General features: G+C 48.2%; 2 protein-coding genes across 2 annotated transcripts; one reads left to right on the top strand and one right to left on the bottom strand.

The window, feature by feature from the left end:
• Nucleotides 1-535: 535 nt before the first annotated feature.
• LOC125536137 lies at nucleotides 536-3,837 on the bottom strand. The gene is made up of 3 exons (XM_048699286.1): nucleotides 2,513-3,837; nucleotides 1,833-1,942; nucleotides 536-941 (listed from the first exon to the last, which is right to left on the bottom strand). The coding sequence occupies exons 1-2, from the start codon at nucleotides 3,756-3,758 to the stop codon at nucleotides 1,857-1,859; spliced, it is 1,332 nt and encodes a 443-aa protein (XP_048555243.1). The 5' UTR covers nucleotides 3,759-3,837; the 3' UTR covers nucleotides 536-941; nucleotides 1,833-1,856.
• A 2,091-nt stretch (nucleotides 3,838-5,928) lies between these two features.
• LOC125532942 lies at nucleotides 5,929-14,175 on the top strand. The gene is made up of 4 exons (XM_048696788.1): nucleotides 5,929-6,063; nucleotides 9,626-10,982; nucleotides 12,951-13,067; nucleotides 13,645-14,175. The coding sequence occupies exons 1-3, from the start codon at nucleotides 5,929-5,931 to the stop codon at nucleotides 13,040-13,042; spliced, it is 1,584 nt and encodes a 527-aa protein (XP_048552745.1). The 3' UTR covers nucleotides 13,043-13,067; nucleotides 13,645-14,175.
• Nucleotides 14,176-19,182: the final 5,007 nt, after the last annotated feature.

The raw sequence follows: 19,182 nt of genomic DNA, 5'->3' as shown, positions 1-19,182 counted from the left end.
ACATTTCTCTGCATAGTAAACATGACATGAAATGTATGGCATATTTCTCAAAAGAAAAGAGAAGGATGTCATACATTTCTCCTTGAGCTGGATGAGGGCCCACAGGGGGCGCCTGGAGAGGGAGCGGCGGAGAGGCAGCAGAGCATCGCGGCGATTTGGGCGAGAATGGAAGAGGGTTTTGGTTTTGGGTGTGATTTTTTTCGGGGAGCGAGTGAGCAAGCGCCGTGCAAAGAGTGCCGCTGTGGTTGACCTGGTTCACCCGCCGAATGCCTTGTGGAGAATTATTATTTTTCTTTATTTTTTTGACCCGGCCAACTGTCTGTTTGAATCCCCTGCGTGGAAAATATGATAGAAATGCCGCTCTATAGTAGACTGGGCTGTTCTACAGCCCAACAGCCCATGTCGACATCACTTGAAACATTTTATGCCATGGAACAATTGATTTTCCATAGGAAAGGAACCGGTAAATTCTCAAACGTAGAGTATTTTGCTATGCGCGGTGCACTAACAAAATTTGGAGACATACTATACCTTATCATCAGCATGCAAATAGCTATGAGCCAAAACAGTTCGTTCAAACATATCTTACTTTTGTGACGAGCAAAGAAATCAGATAACATCTAAGCCCTTAATCTAAGAAAAACAACTAAACGTTAGTCGCATTAACATTTCACAAAGATAAGCACGACGTAGTGCAAGCAAAATTGCATTTCCGAGGTTTGCTAAAATAAAGATGCCGCGTCTCTGAGGTGGTTCCATGTAACTTGACGATGGAATGCAATCCAACAAGTTTGCGCGCCTTAGAAAGATCCAAAGATAACCCGTCTCAAACAGAGCACCGGCCAACTGAACAAGCCCAAAATTACCCCAGAATTTTCCCAAGAGAGTCCATGTCCTGCAGGTGCTAGCATCAGCTTTGGTGGCAGCCAATTTCAAGGAATCTGCAAGGCCAAAGAGTAATCTTAGGCAAACAGAAACGCTCTAATGTCTCACGGATACTTTAGGTTATGAAGTACGTACTTGATAATATTTCAAAATTTGCGATAACAATCAATTTACAGCATGCTCACTTGGTAAGAGTTAGCAACATACTTCAGTTTAGTCTTCATTAGGTCATAATATTTCAAATTTCGCGATGACAATCAATGTGCAACATCCTCACTTGGTAAGAAATGGCAACATACTTCAGTTCAGTCTTCATTAGGTGATAATATCTCAAATTTCGTGATGACAATCAGTTTGCAGCATGCTCACTTGGTAAGAAATGGCAACATACTGTACTTCAGTTCAGTCTTCATTAGGTGATAACATTTCAGGATAGTAATTAGTGAAAGGCAAAAGCTTATCATGGTGAAAAGGGAAGCCAGGTAATTGAGTAGATCACAAATTTTAGTGCCCCACCCCCTATAACCAAGAACTGACGATAGTACCAAAAAAGAACATATTCAAGCAGCATTACCTATTCCACTTTAAAAAATGTAGCATGCTTGGAAAAAAGGAACAATTGGATGATGTGATCTTCAACAATTTATACAGTCCATAAACTAAACGACCATCATATTCTCAGAGCCATATATACGTAAATAAAAACAATAAAATCAAAAGAGCTGGAATCAAGGATGACAATAGTATTGTTGTATAACTTGGACAATCAAGGTAACTAGTTCAACATGGTAACTTGGAAACATGGTCAGAGTTGCTTTTTCATGTAACATACAGCACGAGCCATGCAAGAGAAATGCATAATCATCAATAGAAGAAAGAATGAGACATGACCAATATTGGAGGAAACAACAAGAGTACCCAAACAAGGAAGAATTAAGAGAAAGTACCGCAGATAAGTAAGCTGGCACACTTCAATTTTTCTGCCCCCTGTCTGCACGAACCAGCGTCTCTGCCAAACTGTTCCTTTTGGAATTGGTCTTCTTGCTTGGAAGTGTTCCTTCAATTATGTTTGAACTTTCAAAATAATGACAGAAAACGACAGAGAGTGATATATGTTCCTTAATTACAGTAAGAGTTCAATTGGAAAACACAGTTTAGACATTTAACAAGACAATTGCATAGGTATACCTAGAAATAGAGGAGCAAAACACTTTTTACATCATACAAAGATCTCATACAAATGCAGTAAAGAAAATCAGATTTTCTAGCAATTCCAAATTCCACCTTCAATGCTGCAATACTATAGAAAGGCTTACTGATAATAACGGTCAATTTAGTTGAGGTATCTATGAGCCTATGGGCAATGAAACTCTCCACCACATTTAGGTTGCCACTGATGATAAGTGAAACACTAGTTTCAGAACTTTCAAATACAAATGCAGTTGGTTTGTATCCACAAAACATGATGCTATGCAGTATGCACAAGAGATTTCAAAGCAATGTTAAACAAAGATCTATACAATCTGAATTATAGCAGAGTAAACATGAGCACTTTGTCAATGATCAAACAAAGATCTATACAATCTGACAATGATCAAACAAGCATGTTAATGGAGCATAAATGTACCTCCACAGGGGATGTAGCTCGACTCTAGCCATGTTGGGAGCGTGCAGGGCACAAGAAAACCAGAGGGGCACAGGGTTTGATCGCCGGCTCTTTCTGGAAAATGCTGCCCCCCTAAGCTTTTCCCCTTAGCCATGTCCACAACAATAAGAAAGTGACCATAGATGAGGTACAGAAAGTTCGCCCGGAATGGATCGATGGCGGCAATGCACGGTATGTGGTCTTCCAGAACCTTGCACCTTTCAGGGAGAACAGGACTGAATGCTACCTTGTGCTCCAGCGTCCAGCAGCAGCCCTTCTCGTCGAGCGAGAAGGAGCTGCACACGAATGGCTTCCTGCTGTTAGACACCTCCACGTAGCGCAGCTTCCCCTCGCTCACCCCGAGACGGCGATACCTGCCCAGCACCGGTGTCCCCGCCAGGTCAATCAGGTCAGGCAGCACGCTGGCCGGGGGCAGCTCGACTAAGCGGTGCTCCGGCTGGTCGCTGAAAGGGTCGACGGAGCAGACGGCCCAGGTCGGGTCGAGCCACCACAGCCTGTCGCCGAATGCCACCACCTCGAGGTTCGGGTCTATGCGCATGTCCCGGCTAGCCGGCATGGACGGGCCGGCCAACCGCCGCTCGTCCCACTCCCCTGTTTCCGACAGGAACCGGCGCACGACGGGGTGATCCGCTCCCCCGCGGCGGCTGCGGCTGAGCTGGGCGACCACGTACCTGTCGGGCGGGCCGCGGGAGCCTTCGGAGTGGGTGAGCAGGCCGAACCCCGTGGAGCAGCCTGCGGTGGACGACCTCGCGAACTCCGCGCCCGGGGCAGGGAGGCGGAGCAGCTGGCCGCTGAGAGGGTTGCAGACGAAGCGCGCGACGTCCGGATCGCCGGCGTACTCTGCGGCGGCGTCGAACTCGGCCAGCCAGCTGGGGCGGAAGGTGCGGTCGACCGGGGCGCGGCAGCGGGTGTCGGAGAAGTCGAGGAGGAGGAGGCCGTCGGGGGTCGCGGCGCGGACGGCGCCGGCGAAGAAGTCCGCGGCGTCGCCGGCGTCGGGGACGACGAGGCGGGCGGGGACGGAGAGCTGGGCCCACAGGTCCTCGTGGAGGTCGAGGGACGCGCGCGACGGCGCCCCCGACGCGTCCAGCGCCGGCTTCGCGTAGAGCATGGCCCAAGGAGGGCGAAGAGGGGGCGAGGAGGCCGCCGCGGCCGTGCAGAGGGAGCGGCGGAGGGGCGCCGCGGCGGCGCCGGCGAGGCGTCGGAGCATTTCGCTTGTGGTGGGCGGAGGAGGAGAGGGGAGAGGGTTTTGCGATTCTGCTTTGCCCGTGAGCGAGCGAGCGGCCTGCGGTGGCGTGGTTTGGTTGGTGCACATGCACTCGGTCCACGCGGCTCTGACAGCTTTAGCCAAAAGGCAGAATCGTTCCAATCGTCTCGCAGAGAAGACGACAAGAGAAGATGAGTTCAAACTCCCAAAATTTCAAAATTTCAAAAGAGAGCATGTACAACCAACTGGGCTCCTCCAACCCGCTACGAAATGTTCGTCGGGACAGCTCGATCACCGCAGGTAAAGAAATTGACATTCAACAACCACTCATATACCACCCGCAAAAAAAAAAAACAATCACTCATATACAGCTCAAATATCTTGGTGTGTGTGGCATCCTTCAAGCTCAGTCCAGACTGAAATGAGACGGATCGATCACGTCGCGTGTTATGTTGGATCGGCTCATGCTGGTTCATCCATCCCCACATAAACCCCTATTTGGACCTAAATGTTAGCTCACTCTTGTCCGCTCCGTTTTGTGCTCACTCCACTCCATATGTTCCTGTCCTCGTCCATTCCCCTCCCCACGGCACCATGGCCGACTCCAGCAATGAGGCAGAACCCATCAATTGGGGCACGCTGTTGGCGGAGGAATCGAGCACCACCCCGAACGGTGAGGAGCTTGCTCTCCATATTGTCCTTTGTCGGTCATAGAAGGGAGAGAATTCCTTATTTGACCCTTTCTTAAAATATGCCTTCCTATTTGGCTCTAAGAATATTTTTCTTCCCTATATGATCCTTAAAGTAAAATTGTTCCTTATGTGACATTTCTGTCAATTTTAGGTATTAACGGTGTTAAGTGTAACATGAAAAGACAGTCTTACCCCCGGTACACTATGTGACCAATTTTTTTGATTTTGCACACAACAACTGAAGAACAAACTCCTATACTACTACAAATCATTATTGTTCACGAATAGACCGAAGCCAATCAACTCTAAAATGAAAGTCTAAATAAAATAAAATACCACATCTCCAGCACATGCATTCAGGACTCAGGAGCACACACACGGATAGCACATGCTATGTGCTCACCACCACGCAGCTGTTATAGGAGGCTATGGCACGGCATCATCTTGCCTTGCCACGATGCCCAGCCCATACATGCTAGCTGCACCGTCGATGCCTAGGCCACCCACTCAAGCACATGGCTGTAGCTGTTTCACACTGCTGAGTGCTGACCGTCGCGCGTGCCCACACGGCCACACCGGCTGTGTTGTGCTGTTGGCTGTGCAGCCGGCAACGTGCCACCGTCGCGTCCATCAATGGCCGCTGTGTGCAGCTCGCCTAGTCTGCCGAGACTGCCGGGCGTGTACATGCTGGTCGTAGCTGTCGTGCGAGGTGGCTGCGTACCGCCGTTGCCTATTGACCTGAACCGCCACGGGAGGGTCCGTATGCGTATCGACGCTCGCTCAAGTGTCAAGTCAACCTGATGCGTATCGAGGCCGAGTCCACTGTATGGCCGTGGCTCTCCCCTATCGCGCATAGGGCGCTCACCGCAGCAACTCCTCCGTCACCGTCCAACCTATAAGCAGTGTTGCTCCGTCGCTTCGGTCATATTCACTTGTGCCTTCTCAGCCTGCAAACACCAGGGGTAAGAAAGACTTTTCATGTGGCACATAACGGTGTTAGTGGCTAAACCTGACGAAAGTGTCATGTAGAGAACAAAATAAAGTTTGGGTGTTAAAATGGGAAGAAAAACTTTTTTGAGACCAAAAAGGGAATCAAATTTTAAGAAAGGGCCAGATAAGGAATTCTCTTCATGGATGGACATGGGCGGAAGTTCGAGCTCCTCGCCATCCCCGGTCGCTCGGCAAGCCTCCGTGCCTGACCACGCCAGCCCGTCGTCCTCCGCGCTTGTCTAGGTCCATCGCCCTCTGCGCTCGCCCACCCTACTCAGGACCTTTTCTCCCTGTCGGTGATGGGGTGCTCTTGCCCGCACCGCAGAGACGGACACCCAAATCGGAGGCACATGCCACACACCACTCGAGGCAACAGCTGGCGTGTATGTCGGGAAGGCGGGTTGTAGCCGCTTTGGCTGCAGTCCGCGTCCGCCGAGCAGGAGGGCGACCTCCTCTGTGACGTCTTGCGCCGGCCATTGACCTCGACGGAGATGGATGCCTACAGCCGCCGCTACAAGAATACCAAGCCACTTTGGCTCGGCAACGAGGAGTCCAAGTGGCTCGTGAAGGAGAAGGCCACCGCGCCGGCAAAAGGCGCCAGCCTGACGTCTTGCCAGGATCTGCTCGTCCGACAGCAGAGGCACCACCAGCGACGATGACGACGACAACCCTTCTCTGATCGTCGATGCCTACACCAAAGATTACTAATACTACCACAACTATAGATTGCCTACACCATCAAGCTTTATAGGAGTAATATCCTTCTTTCTTCTTTGACTAAGCATGTGTACCTGTCCTGTCGGATGACACTATTATTGGTATAACTGAAAAGAGCTAACAACATGGCTGTCAAATATTTCATTGTGGTAAATGCATCATTTCAGGTCTCGATTGAACCCAGCTTGATGGTGCTTAAACCTATTCATTATTGTCTCCCCGAGCTCGTCTTTATGCTGGTAGATACTAAATAGATCCATGTTTCCATGAATAACTTGTTCAACAGCTTTACCTTTTCATTCACCTTCTTAAATTCCTCCATGTCTTCAGCATGATACTTTTTTCCCGTGTATTTAACTAGTTTCTCAATATTCCATTTCTCCCTGGCAGTCATAATTTTTCTATCAATTCTTTTCCTTCTTCAAGAGTAAGGGACATAAAGCATCGAGCTGCACTTAAATCAAGGATAGATTTAGTTTCATCGTTAATCACATGATAGAATATATGAAGTGTAACATGTTATGCAAAAATCATGATTAGGGCAAAGATTCAAGAGTTTAGAATATCTCCCCAAGCTGCATATAGGTCATCTCTGATTTACTTGACAAAAGAAGTGAGCTCACTTCGGAGTTTTGCTATTTTAGAGCAAGGGAAAAAATTTAGCCATAAACTTCTCCATACATTTTCCAGCTGGTTGTGCTGCAATATTGTAATCTGTTATACCATTCTTCTACCTTTTCAAAGACGGGTTGAAGAGTTTCAATAAAACAAATTCTCTCGACACATCTTTGATTTTAAAAGTCACACATAAAGCATCAAGGAACATAAGATGTGCTTGAGGGTATTCTTCTTTAGTCCCTGAAAAGGCATGCTTTCCGACTTCCTGAATAAGATCACGGTCAATCGAATACTTAATGGCATAATTCGTAGGATAGACTATGGAAGATCTTGAACCCATATATAGAGCACAGTATCCCCTCACAAATTTTTCTTTCTTTCTGAGGAATCATCATTTATGCAAATAAAAGTATTAAGCTTCGTAGTTTGATATTTTGGTATTTTTTTAATAATGGATCCTAAAGCTCTAGTGGAAAACGTTGAATATAATCTGGCAAATAAGTCTTCCTAGAAGGAGTAGAACCCATGTCAGTAATAGGAAGTATCTACAATAACAACACCTTAGAACAGTTATGAAACAAATACTCTGCGCTTCACTGCCCAGCAACAGTGCAAGAAAAATAATTGATGACCTGTAAGCCACACATGGTGGTGTAGACTTCCATGTAAGTATCCTAAAATAGTTATTGTCCCAACTAAGAGCGGAGGAGAGAACTTATGAGCAACGTTTCTGTCACACACAAGTTGTCATAGATCTTATGTAAAGTAACTCCTTGGGATTTTGTAGAGGCTATTAGTGTTCCAAGAGTCAAATAAACCAGAGTAGTGAATATGATGAGATGGTTACAGCGAGAATAATAACGACTTGGAAGCAAAGAGCATAAAGTAAAGGCTGGAAATAAAAGTGTTTTCCCGCAGTTGAGAAATTAGGTGCAGAGAGATTTTAGATCATGGTATACCTCAAGTGTGCCACTTCAATGGTAATCCCAGTTACCTTGCATCGTGAGTTTAATATTTTATTTGGTTGTTCTGCAGGCGGATCACCTTAGAGTTATGAAACTCCTCCTCGTGTGGTTGTATTCCACACTATGGTTCTGCTTTGACGTTGCCACAACGTGGTCGTTTTTATAATTAAGGTAGTTAAACTGAAACCATGCATTACGTTCGGTAGATAACCATCATCTCATATTGTCTTTGGTCCTCATAAATGTCTACACATGTCACATTGGAGGGCGCAAACTCTCTGAACAATATGTGTTACCTGTTTAGGTCTTTAGATCATGTTATCTGGGCCCTTAAATTGGACAACACACATTTTTTTTAGAAATGGAGGAGGACCCCCGGCCTCTACATCTGGATGATGCATGCAGCCACTTTATTAATTATTCACATAAGACCTTACAAAGTCATACATCAGTAAGACTAAAGCCACTGTCTAGGCAACATCTGTCGCTACTCCTATCCAATTGATAAAGGGATGCTGATAGTCTGGGCCTAATACCAAATAGACCTCACAGCCAAACCTAACATCTAAGACGTGAGGTCCGAACCAGGACGCCTACCGGGTATGGGGCATCCACCAGTCCGGCGCACTCCTCAACCAGGACACCTGTCGGGTATGAGGCCGCCGCAGCCACCTGCCACCAATCCATCTTCAGTGTTGTACTGCTGCATCTACCTTGCCTGGTCTAGCTACCGTCGACGCTACCACGACGTCAGACAACGCCACCATTCTGCGCTCGTCCATCATCACACGCCCACCGGCGAGACCCCGCTGCTCCATGCCGTCGAGACCCGCCGTCGTCGACGCAAGAGAAGGCACGCCACACCACCTCACGCCTCTTCCATCCGGCGCCGCTCCACAAACGATGCCCCCAAGAAGGAACACGACACCGCATCGCCGCCATCGTCCGATCCGGTGATCTTAGGATTTCTCCTGGAGCGGCACGAGCAGGTTGACGATAGTTGCTTGACGATGCCTTCATCAAGGTAACGACATAGACGCCACCATCGCCTGCCATGACCGGAGTCGGCTCGGTTTTCACCGGCGACTATGTCTCCCCAACTCGCCACCGGTGCTAATAGTGAGATCCAAGATCCGTCACTATGAGCCTGGCCAACCGCCTTCGGTGGAGAAGGCAGCCACCACCACCATGCTCGGGTCAAGAGACTCGGACGTCCTCGTGCCGCGAAGATAACCCAGGGGAGATCTCCTCTTGCCGTTGTTGAGACGAGGCGCGGCCGCAGTGGATCTCGGTCTAAACCCCTCGGGCGCAGATCAGATCTCATCGCAGCCAAAATCTCATCCGCCCACGGCCGCCGGAGATCTCCTGGCCACCGCCAACCTGATGCGCACTGCCGTTGGAGGAGGAGGGAGATGGACGCCGCTGCCCCTACGCGTTACCGCCGGCCGAGGACTGCGCCGCCGCCTCCTCACCACAGGGGCTTCGCCCCGCGGCGTCCTCAGCGACGGTGGCGGTAGTGGGAGGCGATGGAAGGGGATGGCTGAGGGCGGTGTGGACGGCGACTCCCCGGGGGCACACATATCGTTCACCATAGTATAACGACTTACTAGACAAGTAATAAGACTACAAATACGAATGACAACATACAAGATAGGCACAAATGAATCTTACCATTCACGGATTCACCTACATGCATCTCCCATGCCTGGGGGAATTGCTCACACATAGGAAGGGAATAACTAATCATCATAGAGAATAAATTCATGAAAATCATATCGATAATACTATAAAAATCCACAATAAGATGAATGATTAAACAAGTCTCAATCTCCAGGTGAGTGTGAATAGAGTTTTGATAAATCAAAAGAATGGGCGTTTCTGACCCAAGCTGCCGCAGAAGCAGAGGGGGTGGCGAATTGGAGCAGACAGCCGGGTCAAAACTCAAAAGAAGAAAAGGAGAAGACCAGCAGCCCACAGAGCACAGGGCAGTCGCTTCGCTGGAAGCAGTCCACGGCAGTCCTCCCGCACCGCAACCAAAAGCCACACGCAGAATGCTCCGCCGCCTCTCCGGCGCCGCCGCTCCCTCTCCTCGTCCCGGGCCCCCTCGCGCCCCCCGTGGGCCCTCATCCAGCTCACCGACGTCGACAAGTCGGGGGCGCCGGCGCCGGGCGCGACCCTGCACCTCGACGCGCCCCCGTTCGTCACCGGCCTCACCGTCCCCGCCCACTTCATCCACCCGCGGCCCCTCCCCGACCCCGCCACCGGCGTGTACGGCTCCGTCCCGGGCCACGTCGCCGCCGCCAGCAGCCACGGCCTCCTCCTCGTGCGCTTCTGGGAGTCCCGCTTCCAGTTCGACGTCCCCGCCACCGGCGAGTCGATGCTCTGCGCGATCCGCGACCTGTCCTTCTTCACCGGCATGGACATCAACCCGGAGGTCACGCGCTTCGTCCTCAACCCGCTCAGCGGCGAGCTCTACCGCCTCCCGGACCTCGACGGCACCAAGAGGACCACCATGTACCAGCACCTCGGCCTCCTCACCCAGTCCCAGGGCGGGCACGGACCCCCTGACAGGTATGCGGTAGCCGAGATGTTTACCATCGGCGGCAGCGGCAGGGAGGAGGACGGCTTCGTCTTGCGGCGGTTTATCTCGGAGACGGGCAAGTGGGAAAAAATGGTGGGCTTGCCCTCCCCATTGCCTGCCGGTCGGCGGATGCACATCGACAGCGCCGTGGTGCCCTTCGGCGACCGCTTGTGGTGGATCGACGAGAGCTGGGGCGCCATCTCGGCGGACCCGCTCAGCGAGAGGCCGGAGCTCCGGTTCGTGGAGCTGCCCAGAGGGAGCGTGCTGCCTGACCTCGAAGGTGTGGTGTTCATGAGGAAACTCGAGCGCTACCGGCGGATGGGGGAAAGCGAGGGGAAGCTGCGCTACGTCGAGGTGTCCAAGGAGAAGCCGTATGTGGTCAGCTCCTTCTCCCTCGACGACGGTGGCAGCTCCTGGACGCTGGACCACGAGGTGGCCTTCACCACAGTTTGGGATGATGAACCCTTGAAGGAGATGCCGGCGATTGGCGCAATTGACCCACTGAACAGCCATGTTGTGTACCTTGTGTGCGGCAACCAGCTTCTTGGAGTCGACATGGAGAAGGAGAAGATAACAGGGAGCTCTCGTCTTGCTATACCCAGTGTCCCCATCCTACCGTGTGTCCTCCCGACGTGGCTGGAATCAAGCCAGATTCCCTCTGCAGGTACTAACACTCTCATCTCCTTGATCAGTTGTTTGTTTGACCCATATATGCAATTGTTAAACTAGGCGCCTTTCACCGTATCTTCTGAAATTATGTGCTTGCAGTCCTCTCCTTTGCATACAAATTGTGCTAGAATTTGGGAGTAAATTGAGATGTTTTTGAGGAACTGTAGTGCTCCCTTTCTATTGTGGTCAACTACAACTAGATATAAAAGGAGAAGTGCATCCAATTTAGGAAGAATAATGTATACTATACAATTGTCAGATTGGACACATTTTGTTTTAACTCATCTTCTGAAATTGTGTGCTTGGAAGCTTATGTAGGTCCTCTGTATATAAATTGTAGTATAATTTTGTTGGAAATTGGGTGAAATTGAGGTGAATTTGAGGAACAATAGTGATTGTAGCCTTTCTATTGTGGTTCAGCACTGCTAAACAGAAAGGGTGAAGTGCACAGACTAGGAAGAATATGATTTTGAAGGAGTAGAGCTAAAGCTTAGGTGTATGGCTTAGTCTGTTTTACTCTGTTCATGTGTATCTTCTTCTTTTGCTGCCCTTTAAACCTCATCAGAATGGGCCAAGCTCATCCTAGTGGCAGGCACAGCTCATGCCATTTGTGACTGCTTATTTTTATTACTGTCATTGGATTTCTGTGACTGCTCGGCCGTGTGCATCCATGGATGCAGAGGCCAGGAGATTTGAACTTCCTTTCTGAAAAAAATATGGAGAATATCAACCTATTAACTTGTGTTGGTAGGTAAAGGTTACCCTGATACTTCACATCGGAAGAATTAGGTGCCTTTCACCTTATCTTCTGAAATTATGTGCTTGCAGTCCTCTCCTCTGTACACAAATTCTGCTAGAATTTGGGAGTAAATTCAGATGTTTCTGAGGAACTGTAATGCTCCCTTTCTATTGTGGTCAACTACAACTAGATATAAGAGGAGAAGTGCATCCAAGCTAGGAAGAATAGAGTATACTATACAATTTTCAGATTGGGCACATTTTTTGTTTTAACACATCTTTTGAAATTGTGTGCTTGGAAGCTTATGTAGGGTCCTCTGTATATAAATTGTACTATAATTTTGTTGTAAATTGGGTGAATTTAAGGAACAATAGTAATTGTAGCCTCTCTATTGTGGTCCACCATTGCTAAATAGAAAGGGACATCGCCGTAAAAAATAAATAAGAATGGAGAAGTGCAGCCAAGATAGTGAAAGGCTGAGTCTGTTCTAGTCTGTTCATTTGTATCTTCTTATTTTGCTGCCTTTTAAACTCCATCAGATTGGCCAAGCTCATCCTAGTGGCAGGCACAGCTCCTGTCACTTGTGACTGCCTATTTTTGTTACATTTATTGTTTTTTTGTGTGACTGCTCGGCTGTGTGCATCCAAGGACGCAGAGGCCAGGAGGTTTGAACTTCCTTTTCAATAAAAATATGGAGAAAATATCAGCCTATTAACTTGTGTTGGTAGGTAAAGGTTTCCCTGATACTTCAGCGAGTTGTCATACCTTGTGCATCCTATACCAATGATTCCATTATGTATTGCTCAGTATCTGAATCATGTCGGTGTTTAAATATTTGAAACATACTTTATAATGTATACAAGCCTTCCTCTCATGCACAATGTGGACATGTTCCCCGACCATTGCTGCTGGGAGCTTGATGGCATCTTGCCGCGTGTCCTTCCCTTTTAATGCTGCTCCTTAGAGGTCTACACAGCCTTGTATTATCATTTCGGACCAGTGATTGCTGTATCCTTGTTTTTGGAAGTGTCATGTCACTTCACCCATATCGTGTATCAAAACAGCGTAGGGAACATGGTATTTTTTTTTATTGTTTTGATTCGACACTTATGCATTTCATTCATCTAATTACTGTAACCTGTTCTGCCATTTCAAGCCATGTATACTATTCAGAGAAATGTACACATTGTAATTGACTGTTTATTCTTGTTTGCATGGTTGAAGATTGGAGCAAGAAGACCGCTGCGAAAAGGGAGACATCGCCTGACATGGTCAAAAAGGAGACTTTGCATGTAGAAGTAGAGCTGATGAATTGAAGTGTATCAGCTAATTCCTATCTTGGTACTTTCGCATAACCTATCTTCATGTATTATCCATCACAGTCCATTTTCTTGCAATGTCAGCAGTGTGTTATTTGGAAAAATAAGTACTATTTGGTGCACATGTCTGCCAGCTGCCAATTCTATTGAGTAACACTAGTTTTTAATTCACCTGAGCGATTTATTATTACAAATTTAAAGTTCAGAGTGTTTCAGCAACTGATCTTTGCTAAACTGTTTCAAAGATTATGGTGAACCCTCTTGCTTCATTTGTTGTCGCAACAGAAAATAAACATAGCATATTGCAGCATTCATATGGCATCTCATATATATTTTTTTTGAATTTTTTGGCATCTCATTTCTGTAACTGTTCCAAAACAATGTGGATGGGAATGTGCTTGTGCTGTTATTTATGTCTGAACTCATGTTTCTGTTTACTTGTACTTATATGGAGCTCAGGAAGAAAACAGTGGGAAAAAAACACAGTTGTTTTCATGTCATTCATTCCCTCCATAGGAGTATCCAGATGTCCCTAGTGTTTAAACCGTTTTCAAAATTATTGCAAAGAGACTCATGTTTACAATTCGTCCGCTTTGCAGGCATCAGACCAGAGTTGTTTTGGAGGCTTAGGATGGTAGTTTCCTGACATCTCATTTTGGGGGACTGCTGTGAGGTTCATGTTTGTGCGATAGCTGAAAACGTCTTAGCCTGTTGAGGCCGACGGGTTCGTGTTATATAGAGTTGGGGCGCACCTCCCAACCATAGCGCATACATTGTTGAGATTACATGAGGGAATGAGATATTCAAGGAAGAGATAGAACTTGGAGATCAAGGAAAATAATCTATCTCTATCTATCTATCTTAACTACCTCATGCAGCCGGGTGGACCTCATGGCGCACGGGTGGTGCAACCACATTGCGTTCAACACCCTCCCGTAATCACAGCTTCATTAAGTTGAGATTATGCTTGAATTCCTCAAAACTTCTTGAGGGCAAAGGCTTTGTAAATCCATCTGCAAGTTGATCCTTTGAATGCACAAATCGAATATCAAGTTGCTTTTGAGCAACTCTTTCTCTGACAAAATAAAAATCTATCTCTATGTGCTTTGTTCTAGCATGGAACACAGGATTAGCAGAAAGATAAGTAGCTCCAAGATTGTCACACCATAGACATGGAGCTTGTTTACTTTTTACCCCAAGCTCTTTCAACATGGACTGAACCCATATGATTTCAGCTGTAGCATTTGCCAATGCCTTGTACTCTGCCTCAGTGCTTGACCTGGATACAGTAGCCTGTTTGCGTGCACACCATAATATTAAGTTAGGTCCAAAAAAGACTGCAAAACCACCTGTTGAGCGTCTGTCATCCAGACACCCTGCCCAGTCTGAATCAGAAAAGGCACTGACAAGAGTAGAAGATGACTTGCTGAAATTTAGACCTATACTGAGAGTGTGTTTAACATATCTGACTATACGCTTGGCAGCTGTCAAGTGAACATCAGTAGGTGCATGCAAAAACTGGCAGACTTTGTTGACAGCAAAAGATAAATTTGGTCTGGTAAGAGTTACATATTGAAGAGCTCCTACGAGACTTCTATACTTCGTGCTATCTTCCTGACTCAAAATTTTACCTTCTGCAAGAGACAATTTTTCGGAGCTGGATAATGGAGTGAGTGAGGGTTTACAACCTTGCAATCTTGCTCTTTTAACCAGATCAGCTGCATATTTTGCTTGAGAGAGATGAAGTCCATTTTGATGTTTCTTTACCTCAATCCCAAGAAAGAAGTGCAAGTCTCCAAGGTCCTTTAATGCAAACTCTGCACTTAGATCCTTTAAGAGTCCTCTGATTGCTTCATCAGATGAGCTTGTCACAATTATGTCATCAACATAGATGAGAACAAATATACACGTATTTGACTTGTTGTAAATAAACAATGACATGTCTGATTTAGAAGGAACAAATCCAAGTTTTTGCATATTGTGACAGAGGCGAGAATACCATGCCCTTGGAGCTTGTTTTAATCCATATAGAGCTTTATCAAGTTTACACACATAAGAAGGAGTACTCTTACTTTCAAACCCAGGAGGTTGTCTCATGTACACGTCCTCTTCCAGAACACCATGGAGAAACGCATTCTTCACATCAAGCTGCCTGAGACTCCATCCTCTGGAAACAGCAATAGACAAAACGAGACGAATTGTGGCAGCTTTTACCACAGGACTAAAAGTATCTTCGTAGTCTATGCCATATCGTTGCTTAAAACCTTTTGCAACGAGTCTAGCCTTATAACGGTCAATGGTTCCATCAGATCTCCTCTTAATTCTGAAAACCCATTTGCAATCAATTAAATTTTTACCTTGCTGTGGTGGAACCAGATACCATGTTTTATTTTCCTTGAGTGCCATGTATTCCTCATTCATTGCCTTCTTCCACTTATCATCACAAAGTGCTGCAGCAAGAGTTTTTGGTTCATCTGGTTCTCTTGTGGAACAGACCAAACCATATTTAGTCATATGTTTATAATTTACGGGTTGAGTTACCCCTTGTTGCAGTCGTGTACGCCGTGATGGTGGAGCCACAGGATCTGTAGTCACAGAGGATCCAGGGTGCTGCGCAGAATCGTCCGCTGCTGATCCCGAGGCGGATCCTGTCGCTGCAGCCGCACCAGTGCCCGATGAAGATCATGTCGCCACAGTGGCGCCAGCGCCCGCCGGGTCGCCCTGATCCTCTGTGGCAGACGGCTGAAGCGCGGCGTCTGCACTTGGCACAGAGAATCCCGAGCCCCGCGCCTCTGCGTGCACGCCGGTCGGTCGGCTGCTCGTGGCGGGGCCCGCTGGACCCGCGTCCTCCCTGGCACGCGCCAAGTCCCGCCGCTTGTATGTGACGGGTTGGGCTCCGTACCGAGCGCCGGTTGGAGGAGACCGCGTGTCGGGCACGGGGTCGCAGCGGCGGGAGTCTGGCTCAGGGGCGCATGCGCCTGCGCCTGTGGTGCCTGATCCCGAGGAGGATCCTCCCTCCTGCGCCGTTATCGATCCCGAGGTGGATCCAGTCGCCTGCACCGCTGCTGATCCCAAGGCAGATCTGTCCCCTGCCACGGGACACATGGGATATAGCCCAAAATTTTCTCTGTTTACGTCATTTTCTTCGCCGTTTTCTCTGCCGTTTTCACCTGTTGCATCAACACAGGACTCATGCATGCCATTAGATGAGTTAGCCAACAGTTGATCATCACTATTTCGTCCCCCTTGATCAAAGCTAGTGAGATGAGGAGGCAAGAGAAGAATTTCTTCCCGAAGAAGTGCGCCGGCATTAGGGTGGAGAACAACAAAAGGGAACTTAGTTTCATCAAAAACGACATCACGGGATATGTAAACACGTCCATTGGAAACATCCAGACACTTAGACTCCCTTATGGTGAGCACTATAGCTAAGGAACACGCACTGTTTTGAGCGAAACATCAGTTTACGAGTATTATAGGGACGTAGGTTTGGCCAACACGCACACCCAAAAACACGTAGAGACTTATAGTCTGGTTTTGTGTGAAGAAGCCTTTCTATAGGAGTTTCATGGTGAATGACACGACCAGGAAGCATGTTTATGATATGGACGGCAGTGAGAAACGCTTCATCCCAAAATTTGAGAGGCATGGAAGCGCCGGCCAAAAGAGCAAGGCCAACTTCAACGATGTGGCGATGCTTGCGTTCAGCTGACCCATTTTGCTGGTGAGCATGTGGGCATGACACGTGGTGTGAGATTCCAAGTTTCTGGAAGGAGTTCAACTTTTCGTACTCCCCTCCCCAATCGGATTGGACAGCAATAATTTTGCTGTCAAACTTTCGTTCAACTAGAGCTTGAAAGTTTTTGAAAACTTGAAACACATCAGAACGTTTCTTTAAGAGATAGATCCAAGAGAATTTGCTATAGTCATCGATAAAACTGACATAGTAGTTGTGTCTACCAACAGAAGTGGGAGCAGGGCCCCAAACATCAGAAAAAATCAACTGTAATGGTTTGGTAGAAATGCTGATAGAGATTGGGTAAGGCAACTGATGACTCTTAGCTTTCTGACATGAATCACAAATTGTTTCATTATGATGCTCACCAACAAACGGGAGTTTACTTTTCCTAAGCAACTTTTCAACTAAAGAAAAAGACGCATGTCCTAAACAATCATGCCAACGTGTGGATGACAGCTTGATAGCACCACAAGCTTGTTTATTTTGTCTTCGAAACTCCGGAATCAATGGGTAAAGGCCGTCAATGCATCTACCTCGATAGAGAATTGTCCTCGTTGCCTGATCCTTGATCAAAAAATAATAAGGATGAAATTCCAAAAAAACATGATTGTCAAGGGCAATACGATGGACAGAAAGAAGACTTTTATTAGCATTAGGGACATGCAGAATTTTCCTAAGATGAATGTTGCGATGAGGGGCACCAAATATTGAGTGACCAAAGTGACTTATACTCATACCTTCTCCGCTAGCAGTATGGATTTGATCCTTGCCGTGGTACTTTTCCTTCATGGTGACTTTCTCGAGCTCATTGGTGATGTGATTAGTGGCTCCGTTGTCGACGTACCAATTGGTGTCGACGCCATAGGAGCCATCGGCCGCTGCAGCAACTTTCTCCTCATCTTGCGAGTCGTAGTCGTCCTCATCATACCTGTACCAGCAGTCCTTCGCTGTGTGGCCAGGCTTGCCGCAGATCTGACACCGAGGAGCGTCGGGGCGGTTCCTACCGCCACCACCAGTGCCGCGGCCTCGGCGACCACGGCCTCCAGATTGAGGTGGCGTGGGGCCACGGTTGCCGCCGCCGGACCTGCCCTTGGTGCGAGAGGAGCCACGCGAGCGGGAGCCGCCACCCCGTCCACGAGTGGCCATGTTTGCGGACGACTTGAAGCCGCCGCCGCCGCCAGATCCTTGGAACTGTGCCATGCGTTGATCAAAATTTGACGGCATGGCAAAAAGCTCATCAAGGGTTACCTGACTCACGCGGGCGTCTAGGGCAGAGACGAGTGGCTGATAGTCGGCGTCGAGCCCGTGGATGATGTCGGAGGCCAGTTCATCGTCGGGGATCGCCTTTCCCGCGGCTGCGAGTTCGTCGGCGTAGCCGCGCATGGCGGCCAAGTAGGAGGCGACGGAGAGGTTGCCCTTCTGCGCGTTGATGAGGGAGGTTCAGATGTTGTTGATGCGGCTGGCGGACTGCGAGGAAAACATGCCGGCGAGCGTCGTCCAGAGCGCGCCCGCGGTGGTGACCGTGGTCACCGTGAGCAGCACCTCGCGCGTCAGATTGTTCAGCAGGTATCCGAGAACCTGCTGATCCTCCCTGACCCAGATTGGGTGGAGAGGGTTGGGCGATGATTCCTCCTTGCCTTCCTTGGTGGTGACGAGGAGTCTCGCCGGCTCCGGCTGAGTGCCGTCGACGTAGCCGAAGACACCGGCGCCACGCAGCCGGGGGATCACTTGCGTGCGCCATAGCACATAGTTTGTGCGCGTCAGCTTCTCGGTAACTTGGCCATTGAGGTTGGCTTGGGAAGCGCCGGAGGATGAAGACATGGCTAGGACTAGATGGAGTTTGTTTGGAGCTTAGATGGGAAAAGGATGGCTCTGACTACCATGTGCGATAGCTGGAAACGTCTTAGCCTGTTGAGGCCGACGGGTTCGTGTTATATAGAGTTGGGGCGCACCTCCCAACCATAGCGCATACATTGTTGAGATTACATGAGGGAATGAGATATTCAAGGAAGAGATAGAACTTGGAGATCAAGGAAAATAATCTATCTCTATCTATCTATCCTAACTACCTCATGCAGCCGGGTGGACCTCATGGCGCACGGGTGGTGCAACCACATTGCGTTCAACAGTGTTTACAACTTGCTCAGCCACACTTTGGGCAAATTCTGATGGATGTCTTGCATTTTTTTTACATGGCTCAGTGTTATGTCCTTTGAACTTTGGATGGATCAGTATCTTTTAGAAGGTGAAGTTAGGGCTTCGAGTATCTTGCCTTAGACTGTTCTGGGATCTTGTTATCATCAGCTATTACATGTATGCGGTTGCGGAATCTGGAGTTTAGCTTAATCCTTGGCATTGTAATGTTGAGAGGAACCTGTATATTGGAGGGGTTTATTAA

The sequence above is a fragment of the Triticum urartu genome, chromosome 1 (genome assembly GCF_003073215.2).
Source record: "Triticum urartu cultivar G1812 chromosome 1, Tu2.1, whole genome shotgun sequence".
Classification (NCBI taxonomy): domain Eukaryota; kingdom Viridiplantae; phylum Streptophyta; class Magnoliopsida; order Poales; family Poaceae; genus Triticum; species Triticum urartu.
This window is presented reverse-complemented; position numbering and strand designations above follow the sequence as displayed.